General features: G+C 35.3%; 1 protein-coding gene and 1 long non-coding RNA gene across 3 annotated transcripts; both read left to right on the top strand.

Moving 5' to 3' along the window:
* The first annotated feature begins 318 nt into the window (after positions 1–318).
* LOC114178097 (auxin response factor 3-like) lies at positions 319–8883 on the top strand. Of its 2 annotated transcripts, XM_028063808.1 has the most exons (12): positions 319–1321; positions 1436–1492; positions 1747–1929; positions 2203–2287; positions 2378–2468; positions 2549–2713; positions 3427–3546; positions 3624–3699; positions 6863–7022; positions 7103–8034; positions 8189–8273; positions 8490–8810. In XM_028063808.1, the coding sequence occupies exons 1-11, from the start codon at positions 1073–1075 to the stop codon at positions 8231–8233; spliced, it is 2163 nt and encodes a 720-aa protein (XP_027919609.1). In that variant the 5' UTR covers positions 319–1072; the 3' UTR covers positions 8234–8273; positions 8490–8810. The 2 variants fall into 2 exon arrangements, with proteins under 2 accessions (XP_027919609.1, XP_027919610.1); XM_028063809.1 differs by lacking the exon at positions 8189–8273 and having other exon boundaries at positions 321–1321; positions 8490–8883.
* Positions 8884–12202: 3319 nt separating this feature from the next.
* LOC114177091 lies at positions 12203–17707 on the top strand. The gene is made up of 7 exons (XR_003603098.1): positions 12203–12508; positions 12764–12966; positions 14849–14956; positions 16349–16600; positions 16750–16970; positions 17064–17310; positions 17395–17707. It is a non-coding gene; the product is annotated as an uncharacterized LOC114177091 (long non-coding RNA).
* Positions 17708–18922: the final 1215 nt, after the last annotated feature.

The following is an 18922-nucleotide window of genomic DNA, read 5'->3' as shown; positions in this document are numbered from 1 at the left end:
CACTCATGGTGGGGAGAATCTAACATATCTAACATTTGCATTCTACATAGAACATTCAATTAATGGCATGGTCAACAAAGAAAGTGATCACAGAACCGACACTGAATTAGAAAATGAGATCTAATTTCGAAGATAATAGTAATGAAAGGTATTTGAATGAATTATAGTTATTATTAATAAGCAGAGGATAGGTGTGAGATTTGGTGAAATAGAAGGGGACAAAATAGACATCCGCCCGGAAATAAAGGGCGACCGTACAGTCCAAGACAGCAAAATAACCTTCACAAATAAAGGTGAGTCACTCCAACTACAGTACAGTCTTTTGTTGTTGTTGTTGCTTTCTTTTCTTCTCTCTCCTCTCCCCTTCTTTCTTTCTATCTCTCTCACCCTGCCACACATCACACCCAACAGTCTAAACATTGCAGCAACTGCACCACTGCTCCCGCCTCAGCCTGCAGACAAGAAAAAGGCCAAAAACAAAAAATAATATCATACCCATCAAAACAATTAAAACCCAAAGATCAACCCTTTTATTCGGTAACAGTACCTATCATGTAAACGATCTCGTTAATTGAATGCTTTTTATGCACACAACTCTAAAAATTGAATCTTTCATTTACACTTTTTAACCGTTGCTGTTATTTTGATGATAAATGTTGAAACTTTATTTTCCGTATAAGTAAGAAAATTGAATTTTGGAGTGTTTTAGTTAAGAGAGGTGGTTAAATGTGAAGGATAATGGTAGAGCGAATTGGTAAGAGAGTGGGAATGAAAGGGTTTCCCGAAAAGCGAACCCCATAATTGTGTGTAGTGAAGAGCCCAAAAAGGGTGGGAAAAATGAAGAGAGAGTGATTGGTCAGTGGGAGAGAAAGACAGACACAGAAAGCGGGTCTCTTTCTTTTGGAGTATTGGGTCAGGTTCTTTTGGCAATGCCAAAGTTGGTCACGCTCACTGAAAATGCAGGAGGCATGAAACCACTCCTTCAAATATCTCACCCCACTCACTACTCCTGTGCTTCTTCTTCTTCCTCCTCCTCTGCCTCTGCTCCTTCTCTCTCTGTTTCATCCTCCTCATGCCTGCCCTCATCGATCTCAACAGCGCCACCGAGGACCATGAAACGACATCGTCTCTCCCCTCCTCCGTCTGCCTCGAACTCTGGCACGCCTGCGCGGGTCCCATGATCTCCTTGCCCAAGAAAGGAACCCTTGTCGTCTACTTCCCTCAAGGACACTTGGAACAACACCTTCACGATTTTCCGCTTCCTGCTTCTGCTAACATCCCCTCCCATCTCTTCTGTCGCGTTCTCGATGTCAAGCTCCATGTGGGTCTTTCTTCATTCCTTTCTTTAAACATCGCACAACTACAAATGCTGTCCGGTTTTCTTCCTTTCATGTTTCCTGATTTACATTGAATGTCTTTGTGTTTTTTTTCGCAGGCTGAGGAAGGGAGTGATGAAGTGTATTGCCAGGTGGTGTTGGTTCCCAAAAGTGAGGTGAGGCTTATTTTTACAGTATGGTTTTGGAGAGTGTGCTAAAAAAAGAAACAAATTTTAGCTCAGTATCTTGGCTTCTTTAGCAATTGAGAATATTAGTATTTGCTTAATTTTAGCTGTTGGCTTTGTTTTCTGTCTCTGTCAATGTTATACTAGAGAAGAAGGGAACTACAAAATATTAAGTTGTGTTTTGAAAAGACAGGAGACGGGTATGTGAATGTATGTGAAGTGATTAATTTGGTCGGTGTTTGCAGCAAGTGCATCAGAAGTTGCGGGAAGGGGAATTTGAAGCTGATGGTGAGGAGGAGGATGCTGAAACTGTGATGAAGTCCACCACACCTCACATGTTCTGCAAGACTTTGACAGCTTCTGATACTAGCACTCACGGTGGATTTTCTGTGCCTCGTCGTGCTGCGGAAGATTGCTTTCCACCTCTGGTAACAATTACGAATGACCATGCATTCCTTTTCCTCTTGTGGCACTCTGAGCCTGATTGAGTGGTTCTTAGATTGCTCTAATCTGTTTCATCATTATTATTTTTTATGTGATATATACTTAAAGTTACTCCTTGCTTCATATATGTTTTGAATCGACACACACCACACGCCCGTGTTCACTTTGAGAGATATATTTCATGGTAACAAATGGCATTGAATTATGTTGTATAACTCTTTGATAGCGTTTTGAATTTAAATCCGTTGTTACTTTAGGAATACAGTCAACAGAGACCTTCGCAGGAGCTTGTGGCGAAGGATCTGCATGGTCAAGAATGGAGGTTTCGACATATTTATAGGGGTATGTCCTCTTTTTTATATGTTAATGGACAAATCAATTAGAATAGTTCATGGTTGTTTGGGTTTTGTTTTTCCTGTTTCTCATGAGCAGGGCAACCACGACGACACTTGCTTACCACTGGGTGGAGTGCATTTGTGAACAAGAAGAAACTTGTATCTGGAGATGCTGTTCTGTTTCTTAGGTATGAAGACCTCGATTCCATCAAATATTGTCTAGTAACCATAACAGAGACAGGACCAACATTTTATACTTAAATGGCAGGGGTGAGGATGGAGAATTAAGATTGGGAATTCGTAGGGCTGCTCAATTAAAAAGTGGCAGTGCCATTTCAACTTTTGCTGCCGAGCAATTGAATCTTAGCAGTCTTCTGGATGTGGTTAATGCTTTATCAGCAAAACGTGCCTTTAGTGTTCACTATAATCCAAGGTATTTTTTCTAGTTATTCTATTATACTTTTCTAGGTACTTAATGGAAGGGAAACTATCGATTTCTATCAACAATTCATTGTTTCTATTGTATTAGCTAAGATTTGATACACCTTATGCTCTTCAAATAGATGCTTATGGTTTAGCTATAGTTATGAAGCAAAACAATTACTAAATCAGCCTGTCCACATTATTATTAGCCTAAAATTCTAGTTATATACATGAAATGAGATTTGGTGTAATAGCAGTAAACAAAACCGTGACAAATTCTTTGCTACTTCCCAAGGTTTTCAGGCCCTTTTATTTGGCTCCCATATACTTCGTTGTATGAGTTGAACTGAGATAGGCACATAAAAGTCAAGCATATGCTTTAGTCTGTTGCTGTGTGTGCGTTCTAGGATTAGAACCTCAAGTTTTCCTGGTGCCTATCTTTTATTTTTTATTTTTTACAATAGGTTTCCATGCTTTCATCATATTTTTAGCCTATAGCAGACACATATTTTTACCTTGGTGAATAATTTCTCTTTCAAATTCTTAAATACATTATTATTATGTGAATATCCTAACAGCATATGCTTCCTTCCCTTCCATTTTAATGCTTCCTTCCCTTCCTCTAGTACATGATTTAATTGTATGTACTGCCGTGGTCTTAAGTCTCCATGGATTTTTCTTTCTTTCTTGTCAAGCATGCTATCTGATTGCTGGCTTCTATAGGGTCAGCTCATCTGAGTTCATCATACCCGTTAAGAAATTCTTGAGGAGCCTTGATTATTCTTATTCAATTGGAACAAGATTCAGGATGCGTTTTGAAACTGAAGATGCTGCAGAGCGAAGGTTCGATCATACTTATGTTTTTTCCATTTTTGATGACCTTATTAATAGAGAATCTTACTCAATTTTATATTGGGCAGATTTACAGGATTGATTGTTGGAATTACTGATGTGGATCCTGTTAGATGGCCTGGATCAAAATGGAGATGCCTAATGGTATAATATAACTATCCTGTGTATGCTTGAAGTGTGTCAGTAGATACCTTGCCTTTTTCTGTCTTGGCCGTTTTAGTAATATTGTGGCTACAATTTGTTATAGCTACTTACCTGCTAGATGGTTATTTGGTGAAATCAGGCATGTGATATGCATAAACCTTTGTGCCTAACATCTAATGTTACATTAAAGGGGAATACTCTCAAAATTACAAGCTTATTTTTTCAATTTTATAGTCTAATAATTCAGTGATTGAATTGAATTCACTTAATCTGATAGTTGTAAATTGTAAAAGCTACATGGGTTGTTGGCTGTTTTATGCACTAAATATTATATTTAGGTACTCAGAATAGTTGGATTTTAAACTTCACATATCACATCATATTATTTTGGGTTGAGAGGTTCTATACTTGATGGTATCTATTAATATAATAAAAGAGGGAGCACAAATAGCAATAGCAATTTTTTTACACTTGTCACGTGCACAGCAATTTCAACAAAAAATTGAAAAAATAAAGTTGTCCTCTTTTTTGCTTCTAATAAAAGGAAAACACCAAAAGGTGGAACAACATCCATACGACACATGGCTCACTCTCCACTATACACATCCATTGATAGTATGGATACCTATACCGCTTGATATTTGGAATATTGGTGCTGTCTTTGAGATAGATGGCATGGTCACATTACTTTTTTGGAGGCAATTCAGTAGGTTCTCTGAATAGATCTTCATAAGCTGCAAGTACATCAGCCAAGGCAGGGCTGAGAGTGTCTCTTTCCTTATCTGACATCATGGTGGCTTGACAGGACAACACATTCTTCTCCTTGATTGGTAAGAGCTTTCACCATTGCCTTCCATGATGCTTGAGATTTCCATAGTGAAGGATCAGCTTGGATGCTTTTCTTCTCACCTTTATCTCCAAAGTAAGAATCAAGTTTTTAAAATGTGCCTTGACATTCCCCAAGCTAGCCAACCAATCCATCCCTAACACCAAATCTGTCCCTCCTAATTCCTTGGAAATGAAATTAGTCGAAGCACCGCAATCTACCAATATTAACACCTCCTTTTCCTTAATCATTCCCAGTCGTATATAATTTTCGGCTTGAATCTTTTCTTTCAAGCTGTTAAGGAAGATTCCCTTGAGCATTATTCTCTCTTCTTTCTTCAGTGGTGCGGACAAAGGTTCATACTTCTCCTTGTATTTCATTATAGAGCTGGTTTGTTGTAGACTCAACAAAGGGCCAAAACGATTCTGTACCAGTCCCGGTTGAATGCGTCAAATCAACAAGCCTTTAAAATCCTCCCAGCTGGGTTCTTGACTCTGGTTTGTCCACCATTGGTACGAATTTTCAAACCTTATCTTCCAAGGCTATCACCTCAGCATCTAGTTTTTCATCATCTTCGACCAAACTGAGTTTGAAATACCTTTCAGCCCTCATGATCCAACCATAAGCATCAACTCCTTGAAATATTGGAATCTTAAGTTTTCGCCCTCTGAAATCATGTGATGACTCATGACTACTAGTCCGGGTTGTGTGCCTTGCACCATCTTCACTCTCAACTTCGCCATCAATAGCATTGTGTGTCACTCTCCTCCTGTGTCAATGGCGCACGCGAGGATGCCCTCGTTGTGACCTGCTGCGACAGATGATAAGATTTTTCAGCTCTGCCAGTTGTTACTTGAGTCCTTCCATGTGTTGCACCATTGTGCGACGAGTCAGTACCATGCACTCCCAGAAGCGAGTGGTTTGATACCAATTGTTAAGTATCCTTGTATAAGAACACAAACAATGGAAATGAAAGTATTCTTTCTATATACAAATAAGAAAAGAACCAAAACCTCAAAGAATACGAGTCTTTTTGCTCCCAAAAGTTCCCAGGTCATTCCTCTCGTCCCCCGCGTAAATCTCCCTCTCCTATCTTTATTCCCTCTCTTCTCTAAAGAAAAGTTACCCACACGCTGTCACACCTATCATGTCAGCCATTATGTTATTACAGTCAAGGACATGCGCTTGTGGGTCCCCCCAAGTGATGGGTTTCCACTTCCTCTCATAGACCTGGTGGATTTTCCTACTTTTCTCTTCCACTCTTTCTCCTTCATTCGTATCAATATCATTTGTATCAATATCGTCTAAACTGGTTTGCTGTCTTTGAAATCCTAATCTAATTTCTACTATTGCAAACCCTAATTTCATGTGTTTAAATGGGTCATTGTTATATATGGTGCTCCATCTTTCCTGTCAATGTTTTCCAAAATCATGCTGCAATGTCGTTTAAGATGGTTTGATCTCCTTTGAAACCCTAATCTATTTTCCACTCTCGCAAAACCTAATTTCAAATGTCTATGCGCATGACTCACTATGCCCCGTGTTGTTTTTCACAAACCCTTCTCTGTCATCTGCATTTTGGCAGTCCTTTCTGATTTTGAATTTGAAATACAAACTTTCAAACCCCATATGTACCTGTATTTTTTATTTTTTACCCTTCTATTTTAACTAATAAAATTTCAAATTTATTATTTATTTGTTTTTGTTGCATTTTATGTGTTTACTTATGTTTGAACTCATTTTGCTCTTTTCTACACATTTGCGTGCTGAAGTACGGTGACAATATGTCTTTATTGCAAATGAAAAGCACCACTTAATTAAATACTAGTGTAGGTACAATTGATTGATGTGAAAGTCAAGTTGAAGCTAGTATACAGTTCTGAAGATAAAAAAGTTTGAATATCAATAAGCTGAGTGCTAAAAAAATATCAATCATGAGCATTCTTGTAATAGTTCTTGTTTGTAGTTGAAATTGTTTCTTGGACATGGAATTTTCTTCATATGTTTTGTTAGTATGGAATATAGTGTTAATTTTCCTGACGTGTTTGAAGCTTAGTATGCAATATAGAAAAGCTTTGCATGCTGGTAGTGAATTTATTCCTTTATTTTTATAGTATACTTTAATTAATATTTTAAATTACAATTCAGATCAATGGTCATTCTTCTAGTATTATGAACCATGAGTACTTTTTGGTGTTTAGCTCATAGCCTAAAATGTTTAAAACTTAAAATGATTTTTATACATATCTGGAAATCTGATCAATTGGTTATCCTTATAATCATGACTGATTATATAACGTCTTTTTGAGTTAACTTTTGATTTTCATTTATTTGAAGGTAAGGTGGGATGACCTAGAAGCCTCAAGGCATAATAGGGTTTCACCTTGGGAGATTGAGCCATCTGGTTCTGCATCTACTGCAAATAACTTGATATCAGCTGGTTTGAAGAGGATCAAGATTGGATTGCCTTCAACAAAGCTAGATTTCCAAGTTTCCAGTATGTCTTTATTTTTTATTTACTTTGAGCTGTTCTACCAAAGGCAGTTTTGTTGTTGAGTTGTTCCATTCTTTTGACAGATGCAATTGGATCATCAGACTTTGGCGAATCTCTAAGGTTCCAGAAGGTCTTGCAAGGTCAAGAAATGTTGGGTGTTAATACTACTTTCGATAGTATTAGTGGTCAGAATCACCAGCTATCTGATTTGAGGAGATGCTATCCTGGCTCAAACTGTCCTAGGATTGCTGCAACTGGAAATAGCATTGGAATTCCACAAGTGAGTTCCAATGTTTCCTGCAATGGCATAGGCTTTAGTGAATCTTTCATATTCCAGAAGGTCTTGCAAGGTCAAGAAATACTTCCAAGCCAACCATATGGAAGGGCCTTGTCTGTTGATGAGGCTTGTGGAAATGGTCGCTTTGGACCTTTTGATGGTAACCACACACCGAGACCCAGCAATGGATGGTCTTCCCACTTGAGTAACAAGTCTTCACATTTGCATCCACCTGTTCCATCTGGGCAAGTTTCATCTCCATCATCTGTGTTAGTGTTCCAGCAAGCAGTCAATCCAGTTTCAAACTCTGATTATAACAGCAAAATCAGTCAGGTGATGGAAGGTAAAGTCCATCAACAACTTTCATACACTTCTGAAGCTAAAGGTGGAAAATTTGTATCAGCCCCTTATGAGCCTCAGCCTCTTCGTGGACTAGTTCAGGAAGGCACAAGTTCTTTTGGTGTCTCAAACTTGCATAATCAGTTAGAAAGTTCTCGTTCACACGATTCTATTTCAGCACTTCGGGCTAGTAAAGAGTTGGTTCCCACTTGTAAAAGTCGATGCAGAGTCTTTGGCTTTTCACTAACTGAGGGCGCTCCTGTTGCAAGTACAGAAGTAGCTGCCGCCAACCCATCTGCAGTCACATGTTCTGGACCTTCCTTTGCAAGACACGGTGAAGATGGTTTCCACCCAACGCATCCGCATAGGAGCAAGGCAGTGGGAAGTTATTGCACCAAAGTAAGCAATCTTTATCCTCTAAGACATGGAATTTGACATAGCATTCTACTAGAATTCTCTTGAATAGAATCTGTAGTTTCACTGGCTTGGAACTAGATAAGACTGGATTTCACATCTTTGATATTGTTTGATTTGCTCTTTATATTGCTATCAGAAGCATGAAAATGTTACCAAATTCCAATTCGCTGTAGCAAGATAATGATGGATGGTTAACCAAAAGAGTGAATGATGTAATGCCGGTAGGAGTTATAGTTTCCAGAATTTAGTTTATCTATTTTCATTGTCAAAGCCAGTTCTTGCCATTTTAAGTCATACACAGCCGAGTGTTATGCTTGAAGAGTTAAGCAATTGCTTGTTATGTCTTATAATGGTGGTGATGCTTCTACGCCTTATTTGATTTTTTGTTTCTTTCTTTTGACTCTCGGTTGTTATTAAATATTGCTTATTGTCTGCAGGGCGTGCTGCAATATTGACTTGAAAAATCATGATGTATTCTAGTAGTGATGCTGTCTTAAAGTAGCAGAAGAGAATGTCCACTGCTGTACTAATGTGGAGAATATTATAACCATTCGCCTAAATAGATAAAAAATTGGCTGTGACACAATCAAGTTCCTGTATTAATCTTTTATGTACTCTATTATTCAGTTGTAAAACGATGCATTTGTATTTACCGTTATGGCCATGTGAGCCAGGTGGCACTGCATAACCCTTCATTTATCTTGAATTGGGCATGATTACTTAAGAGAACAGTAGCTCATCATGTTTCATGACTTTAATGTTGTCTCCATATTTACGTACTCTCCCCGTTCTTATATATTCTTTGATATTAATCCATTGATAGCTTCTTTAGCATTAAATCTCTTTTTCTTCTTTTTAAGCCCATTGTAAATCTTTTAAAAGAAAAAAATTGTGCTTTTCCTTATCTTAGGAAGAAAGGAGCCACTGGATTATGATAAGATTGGATGAGAAATAAAGTGTCTGGTGAGTATCTCATTCACAAATTAATAAAAGTGGCAAAAAGGAAAAAAAATGATGAAAGAGTTTAAAAAAAAATGTAGAAAAATTATTCTTGTCAAAATGAGCAATAAAAGAAAAAAAAGTTATTTTTGAAATTATGTTCCATTATTCTTCTTAAATTATTATTTCAAAAAAAAAAGAAAACTAAAAATCCTAAAAATTTTTCTACCTTTATCTTGGTACCATTATAACTTGTAAAAGGTACTCATGTTCTTTGATTGTATGTTTTCTAAAAGTTTGTGGATATTAGAGTTTTGTTAAGTATTATGAGTTTTTACTTAAATGAGTATTTTGAGTGAAAACACTAGCCAAAACACTTGAGTGAATTTTGGTGAGAAAATACACATTTAATTTGAGTTCTTTCTTTCATAATTGTTTGTCTTATGAATTCAAAAAATTAACTCGTGTGGAAAATAAAATTTTTCCGTTTGTTTATGCCTATTAGGGGTGGAAGTCACTTAGGAGGATATTGAAAAACATCCTTGAATTCATCCAAGACTATAAACAAGTCTTGAGGACACTTAGAGTGAGGCTTTTGAAAAGAGGAAGAAGATTCACTTGGGTAAGAAGGATTTATGACATACTCTTATGTGTTTTTATCTTAGCTTACCCTTTTTGTTTGTTGTGTGTTTATGGCTTTGCCCTACCACGATCGTGTGATTACACATGAGCAAATGTCCAAACAGATGGTGGTACACAACTGGGAAATGAGTAGATGGATCAGAGTTTAACCTAAAAGACTTTATTTTTCTCTTTATTTCAATTTTTGTTTTACGTATTCCCTAAGATGTTGAAGTCACGTTTCATGTTAAGTATTTTGGATATTTTAATATAATGAAAACCTGAGGAATCCTTTTTTAGTATCATTTTCAATAATAAGTTATTGTTCTTGTACATTCCTTTTTCTTGATAGTAAAAAAGCGTTAGACGACCCTTGTGAGACGTGTTAGACGACTCTTATAAGAGGTGTTATACGACCCTTATAAGAAGTATTAGAAGAATCCTGTAAAAGGCATCAGACAACCTCTTCAAAATACGTTAGATGACTACTATAGAAGCATTAAAATGCTTCAAAGTTTATAGTAAATAACCTTACAAAAAGGCATTATCACTCAATTGTTTTACATCCGAAAAATTCCTACACTTGTTAAAAAAGTTTTGCTTTAAAACATCGTAATGATTGTTACATTTAGTAAAATCATTTAGATTAATGAAAAATGGATTAATACAAAGTGAAAGATGATAAGCATAATTATCGATCCTTGAGCATGGGAGGCATGAAAGGCACAATCTTGTCACTTGACAAAACTCCTTAGCACATGATTCAACCTTGAACTCCAAGCTAAATCAAATTAGGGTTTTACTTCTCATTTTTGGAGATTCATCTAGGGTTTTTGTAGCTATAAATAAAGGTGGTCCTTCCATGAAAAATCACTTTGAGATTAGTAATGAAACTGATGGAAATCATCTCAAAACCTTAGAGTTTGTGGGTTTGTATTTTAGGCCCAAGTTTTATTTCTCTTTTTTGTAAAATCTGATTGGGCTAATTGTGGATGGAGGCCCAACATTATGTAGCATGAGCCCAACGTGAGCAGATTCTTGCAAGATGCTTCAGCGCTATTTGGGGCGAACACGAGATTCAACATGTTTTTGTTCAGCAGCCTACAACCCAACGTCTTCACGCAGCACAATCTTAATTTTCAATATGTCATCCCTTATTTGGATCAGGCAGCGTTCAACCATGTGCAACCTCCAGCGTCTTATGAGTGGGCCACGAGTGTGAAGCAAAGCTTTCAATCATCTAGCAGTGCGTCTTCTCTGTTTGAAGCCACCAGACACCAACATACATCCTTCAACATCTTCTTCTTTGGGTCGAGAATCACGTCTCTAGAATCCCAATCTTCATCCGTTCACGTGTCTTTTATTGGACCTAATTGGAGCAGGTTGTGTACCTAAGTTCCTTCTTTCAAAAAACAAGGGCCAAAAGTCTTGTAACCCCTGTAGGAGCGTGCACCTTCTAGCCGTTAGGGCTAGCCTTTAGGGTTTAGCTTCCTATTTTCGTTCTTGTTCTTCTCCTTTAACGACTGCCTTTCTTCTTCCTATAAAGACCATGGTTTGTAAAACTAAGCTTAGATGAATAAAGTGAGGTTTTCCCCTTTTCTCAGAGCTCATGCTGGAACGTGAGAGAGACTCACTCTTCCAACGCGAGATTCACATATTCCTGTGCGTTTCTTCGATCTCCTCTGATGGATCGAGGTTTGGAGGCTTCAATCGAGATTTCGTCAAGTTTCCTCTTATTAGATCAAGCCTCAGACCTTTTACCATGAAGCACCATCAATCAGAAATGTTGTCATTCTACTTATCAAGGCTAAGACATTTCTCCTAGAATTTCTCTTGAGGTGATACAACTTCTCTAAGAGCACCCAAAACATTACACCACCTTTCCCTGTATGTGCATCCCAATTGCCATTTCCAACAACTTTCGCACCAATTGAGCATTTCCACCATGCTTGGCCCCACCTTGCTTGGAGAACGAGCCATCAATGTAGTGTATATGTGTCAACAATTTAATAATTGTTGCTTTAAATAAAACTAGTACGAGACCGTGCATACGTACAGATCATGTTTTTTGTTTTTAAAATTTGGTTATTTTGAAAACAAATTTTAATATTTTTATGTATAAATAAATTATTTTAAAGACTTTAATCGTTAATTTAATTATATGTACCGATTATATTAATTTAATAAATATATTATTGATATAATTAGGTTAAATTAATTATTACTATACTTATTTTTTTTAGTATATTTGAATGATGAATTGGTGATATGATAGATTGATGAATAGATTTTAAGTATATTCGTATTATCTATTTTTATTTTTTATAATATATATTGTTATTTAATGTTATTGTATATAATCAATTATTTACACTACAAAAAAAATATAATTATAATGGGGTTAATTATTGGGGTTATAATAACCTCCACTAAAAGATATACATAGGAGAGGTTTTATAAACCCTCTTTAAATAAAAGGGGTTTTTAAAAAAACCCCAATAAAATTTTATAATTTTTTAAAATTTTAATTTGGCTAAGCTTACCAAACTCTTTCGCTCTCAGGTAGAAGGTATCTCTAACTCAATGGTTGTGGCTTGTGGCTTATGAAAGTCTTTCGTTCAAGAAAAAAGAGTATAGCTGGTAAGAAGAAGAAGTAGTGCCTCTCGTCAAGGTAAACTGTGTACCTCTCCTCCATCATTTTCGTCTTTTTCTTTCTGATTTCCTTTTTGTCTCGGTGGCTTTCGATTTCATCTTTGTCTCTCTAATTTTATTTCTTTCGATTTCAATTTCAATTTCGTCTCCTTGCTTTTAACGTTCATGCCCTATGAGCGCTGGATTGTGCCGTTGGAGGAAGACATTCTTTCTTTTTTGATTTCATCGTTCTCCCTGAAATCAGGTAAAACCATGCTTTCAATTTCGTCGTTCGTCTCCATGCTTTCATCTTCATCTCAGTTCAATTTCATCTCTCTAATTTCATGATTTCATAGTGCCTCTCACCATTCTCACCATGAACATGTTCGTTTGTTTTGCCCTAACTTCTCTGATTTTGTTTTGTAGTTATCTTGATTGTTTTAGGTTCTATTGATTTTCCTGAGTTTGTTTCGCCATTTTCTTGTTTGTATAAGGCTTATTTTGTTGAAATAAAAACTAGAATCGAGCTTGGAATGTTTTGTGCACACAAGGGTGACAACTCAGAACTACCACCAGTATCGGCACGTGGAGAAACAAAGGTGGAAGCTAGGATGGATATGGGCTAAGAGTGAAGTGATATGGTCAATAAGGCTATAGCAACTGACAGAGGGAATTGTTAATCTTATAGTGGCTCTCATACGTAAACTGTCAGATGTTCTCAAGGTTGGTGTCTCGACTTTAAATTATAAGCATTCTCTATATGATTTTATTTTACCCTCTTTTATGTAAACTGTCATCTATTATGTTCTGATAGATACTTGGGTTGGATATTTGTGCTAACATTATGGTTGGATGTGATATGAGAAGAGTCATACGTGATGGACAAAAGAAGCGAGTAAAAATATATAAAAATCAATGTTGTGAGAGGTCTTGTTGGTTGTTAGTGAGGGTGGTTTGGAGTTGGGTAAGGGGATGTATGATGTCCTCAAGGCAGTTGGCAACCAATTTATAGATACTGTGATCGGCCATTGCTGGTTGGAGCACTTGATATGGCATTGTAAAAAAAATGGGTAAAAACAACTAAATTACTGCAAAATGATAAATTCATTCTTCTCTAGCTTCTATTTAATCATTTAGAGGAATATATTGTCAGTACATTGACAACTCATTGGGTTCCCTGCATAATCAAGTGACAAGAAGAAAGAATATAGTGAAATATTTGATTTTGTAAGGCCGTTATGCTTATTTTCTTACATGGCAGCAGACAGGAACTAGTTTTATAATTGATCAAACAAAGTCTTGATAGTAGTTGGACTTCTTTGTAACCTCTTGGGCCCTAATGATCTGGCTGGATTGCTAACAGTATTTCAAGTCAACTTATTCTCAAGTCATGTATCAGTTGAAATGGCTTATTCAGCTAATTTCAAATATTTAACAACCAAGAAATAAAAATGTACATAATCTTTTTGTAGACTTATGTCATTTGATATTTTAAATCCTGGGTAGTCATCCAAAATTAAAGGGATTATATAGAAGCCACACTTCTCCATTTTAGTGCATTGAAATACTTCACACTAGCCATTCCCCAAATGCTTAGGGACAGAAATGGATTACTTACTTCTCTGCCACACAGAGTTGTGCGGTAAATGGTTTGAGTATGAGGTTTGAATGTGTATGTTTTTTCTTAAATATTGTATATGAAATGTGTGTATGTCATGTGTAAATACTGGTGCCAGAGCTACATTCAACTTTCTTGTTTTCTTTTGAAATAATACTTGAATTTATAGTTGTCTCTTATTGAAGTGAAGTTTGCTCCTGCTTCTTAGCAGTCAAAACTGTAACCTGAGTCAAAATAGGCTTATAAAATGAGCCTATTTTGATATCATATGATGTAAAACAAGAATCGAAAGAAATAAATAAGCAATGAGGAAAATACTAGTTATAGTTAGCCCAGATGATAGAAAGAAAGCATAATTGCAGCAAAGGTGGTGAGTGGTTGAACATAATATGGGATGAAATTAACGTGGATAGCGACTGAGAAGAAGAAGAAATATAAGATGAAGGTGATGGTACGTAGGTGGTGAAGTGAGAAAAAGTATGGCTGGTTCTGGTGTGAGAGATGTAGGAAGAATAGGGTGATTTGACGGGAATTGAATGATGGAAGAAGGGAGCATAGAGACAGTATCCTTTAAGTGATGGACATGTTTGTAGGAGAGATACGGGTATGTAGACCTTTGTATTTTCTCTATCTCACTCATGCAATAACCAAAAACCATTACATTAAATTATATTGTGTGGACCACAGTTCAAGCACGCAGCTTTAACTCATGCTCAACACAACCCAAAACAAGCAAAACATCTTAAACGTCTACTTGTTAATGCCCACCCTTTCTACTACTTAAGAAGCAAACTCTCCATAAAAGTATAAAATCCTGCTACTATTATTCAAACATCACAACCCCTACACTTTCAATTACCAACCAGGTCCCCCTAAACTCTCAAGCAAGGTCTTTTTTTTCTTTTTTCAATTGTTGAGACATTTGACTAATTCATCTTAAATTATTATCCTTCGTTGTTTAATTTGATGTGTTTATCTTATTTGTAGACCACCTGAAGATGAAGAAAATATCAACCAAGAAGAAATTGTCAACCAATAAATCTTCTACATGGGGACATGTAGTTACACCTGCAGCTCATCATCAATCTCATTCAGGTAATTATGTCACTTCCTTAAGGTTAACCATGTAATGCTAAAATATGTTTCAGGAAACTAACAGAAAACAGTACAGAACCAGAGCCTTTCTAGAGCAGAGATCACATACTTCATAAATACTATCAGGTCATAAACATTTGAAAAATAGGTTATAATGACCACTCTATAAATGATTCTCTAACCAAAGTTTAGTAACCATAATCGATGCTATATAATGCACACTAGACTTTGCCAGTGTCTTTTCAGGGGACTTTCTATTTGTATCATGTAGAGACTGCACATATTTCATGCTTTACTGATATTTTCGTTTTCTCTGTTTTGAACCTTGTTTTGTTTTGCAGGATATTTTATCCTCTCCTTAATTGTGCATTTTCATTTCTGCCATTTGAACTTATCTTTCTTTAAAATGAAGTAAAAATAATATTGCTTTGAAAAGTAATAGGTAGTGAAGGTTTGTATGCACTCACAAACTTACACATTGAACATATAAAAATTTAAAATGGTTCCATCAATTTAAATTTTTTTTTTATGATTTTAAGATTATTGTATTTCTTTAAAGTAGGGTATTCAAATGTTGCTCACACTTTTGATTCAACTTTTGAATTCAATTCATATAAATATATAAAATATGTTCAATTGAAAGTTCTGTTGATGGAAAGGGTTTATCTTTTGCTAGTAAAAGAAATTGTCTTCCACGGTGTGTTTCTACACTTCTTAATTCACTCTTTTTTTATTCTATGCTACAAAATATGCCCTCTGCTTTCATATTAACGGATAATCATGCAGCATGTGACTAAATTCATATTTGATGCGTTTTTGTCAAATACTAAAATATTAACCATGTAGCTTAAAATATATATTATAAAAGAAAATATTAATCATGTAAGTTAAATTTTGATTTTTAAAATTTAAAATGATTAGTTTTTAGTGACCTACTGCTATTTTTGTTGCTGATATTTGTATCAAAAAACCATGTAAACTACCAGAGATATGGCATGACCCATTGTATATACCAGACTTATGTTTCAGTGAGTTGGTCACCTTAACTGTTGAAAACTGTCAGTTTTTATCAGATGTCGTGCTACCCTTCCATTTACTTCTTTATTACCAAAATTGGAGGCATTGGTAGTTGAAAACTGTGATTCTTTGAAAACTATATTTGATGTCAAATATATAACAAAAGACACATTGGTTCTTGGAGGAAGTCCACGTCATCAAGTGCAGCTCCATGAAAAATTTCAGTGCATCCAACAAAATAGATAATTCCATAAAGTGGTATTATTCAGAATATGCGAGAGCCCGAAAGGAAACTGATCTCAATTCTGCTCTAAACAGAACTTCACCTTAATTGTTGTGATTTTTCTAACTTTATCAATTTTTATCCGTTCTCAGGAGACTTGAAGATGAACTTTTCAACCTCAAGTAAGTCTAAGTCAAAACTTGAAGTGAGTACTCATTCTTAATTACCTAGTACTCAACCTCCAAGACTTGAAGTACAAATTCCAACCCCAATTACAACTCAAGCAAATATTCAACAAGGTTCTTCATTTTCATTTTCCCCTCCACTTCCATCTGCATCTCAAGCAAGTATTCAACAAGGTCCTAAATATGCTTGTCCTCCACCTCCATCTGCACCTCAGCCAAGTAATTTGTTTTGTCATATTCTATATATATTTTGTATTCTGTTTTATATTCTGTATTTTGTATATATTCTATTATACATTAGATTTTGTATATATCAATTTGATTTTATATTCATTTTTAGGAATATCTAACCAATGTATTTTTTCAAGGACCTTGAAAGTGAGGATATCTTGAACTAGCCAACCCCCAATTGCACCTCAATCTAATCCTCAGCCACCACATCAATCTTTTCCTGTATTTGAACCAATAATACCAACTACATCACATTCATATTCTGAAAATGAAGAGGAAGAAAATGAGGAGACTGAGTTGCAAGTAGTTGAACAAAGGCCTGTAACCCGAAAAAGACCATGGTTTGTTAATGTGATTGGTAAGCAACTATGTACAAAGTACTACCTAATATATTATACATATATTTGTCTTTATAATAAATTAGTAACAATTATTTTCTCACATTCCGTAGATGATCAAGGAAAGAGAATTACAAAACAACTACGAACCAATAATGTGTGGCATTTACCTCCTAATGAAAGGATTGTTGTGCAGTGGAATAATGAGGGCCAACCAATTGCAGATGGTGGAGCATTATTGAATAGGTTCTTAGGTAGCATTGCAAGAAGCTCTAATTCTCTTCCCATTAGCTATTCTAGTTGGAAGAAGATTCCTAAAGAGAGTTGCCTCGTGATTTTACTATGCATCATGCACCAACGGTAATATCTAAATCTTCATTAAATTAATATATGTTTGATATTATTATTTGGAAAATTATTAATTATCATTATTTTTTATGTTAGGTATCTGATCAAGGAAGTATTCCTAATGAAGAAACAAATAATCAACATCAAGCCCCGCATTAGACGATATTATTCGTTTACTTTTAGAATATGTCAACAAATATGCCTCTAGGAAACTTTTGGTTAATTATGCTAATGGGGAACAACTATGATTTCCTTTTACATTTTGGTTCATTGGTCCACTTGCTTATTATGTCATTATCATTCAAATGCTACCTCTCCAACACTTATTATATTAAGAGCATTATGACTCCTAGTCCACTACTAGTACTATTTGAATGAATATTTGTATTGATTGTTTATTTTGAAGTGACCTTGGAGTTTTTACTTTTTAGTTAATGAGATGTGTTATGAAAATGAATACTTTTATTGAAACTTAGCCTCTAAGAGTATTCAATTTATTTATATTAGGGTATGGTCATACAAAATGGTTAAGTTACTTTTCTTTTTGTTTTGGTTGTATTGTCAAATGTAATCATCCTCCAAAATAATAATGAAAACCAAAATGTTAAGTTGTCAAATGTTTTTAGAACCCCAAGCATTAAAGGAGGTTTTCTGAACCCCAAGCATTAGCGGGGGTTTTTGAAACCCCGGGCATTAGCGGGGGTTTTCGAAATCCCAAGTAAGTTGCGCTAGTTCCAAAGATTGCTAAAAACCCCCGGTAATCTGTTAGTTACACTTGCTCTTCCAAGGCAATTACAAACCCCTGGTAAAACCATTAGTTGGGGTTAAAACCCTCAGAAATACCAAATAAAATCTCCACTAAAAATAATTATTTTTGTAGTGTTATAATTAAATGATTTGAAAGGATTGATTTGTTAATTTGAGTATATGTAATTATTACATTTATTAAGTAAATATAATTTTGATATAATTATGTATAATTAATTAGTTTTATATATTATATTTAATTTTTTAATTTTGGTTATATTTGTAATGTTATTGGTTTATAAGTTTATTAATTGCCGATAAATTTTAAATTTAATGTCATTAGGATTAAATTTTATATATATTATAATTAAGTTTTTAATTGTTGATTGAACCTAATAGTAGATAATTTAAATTGTATTAGAAACATAATTTTTTGGGTGTTAAATTAATATAATTAAATTTGAAATAAAATATTTATGGGAATATGAAGAGATGGCGGCAAATGAAATTATTGTATGTCTTATCAAGGTGTACAAACTGATATTTTGGAGCATGCTAATCTATGTGGTCATAACGTTTGGATTTGGAGGAGACATTTCCTTTAGTTTGTTTAAAAGGAAGTTCAATCACTATGGCTTTGTTTGTTCAGAAACGAAGAAGGAAAGCAGTTATCCTCAGGAGTTACAGAAGGGTCCGACCATCAAATGTCTACCTCCAAGGCTTCTAGCTTTACCAATTTCTACTAGAACTCTATGATGGTGATGGAACCCTTAGAGGTTGGTCCGTTTGCATGTTTCATTTTGTTTAAGTTTTTTTGTGTTTCATGTATAAAGTTACTTTATGGACGAAAGTTTAGATTTTTCTGTGATCGTTTGCT

Source organism: Vigna unguiculata, chromosome 3 (assembly GCF_004118075.2).
Source record: "Vigna unguiculata cultivar IT97K-499-35 chromosome 3, ASM411807v1, whole genome shotgun sequence".
In the NCBI taxonomy this organism is placed as follows: domain Eukaryota; kingdom Viridiplantae; phylum Streptophyta; class Magnoliopsida; order Fabales; family Fabaceae; genus Vigna; species Vigna unguiculata.
The sequence above is the reverse complement of the archived record's forward strand: the minus strand, read 5'-3'. Positions and strand labels throughout refer to the sequence as shown.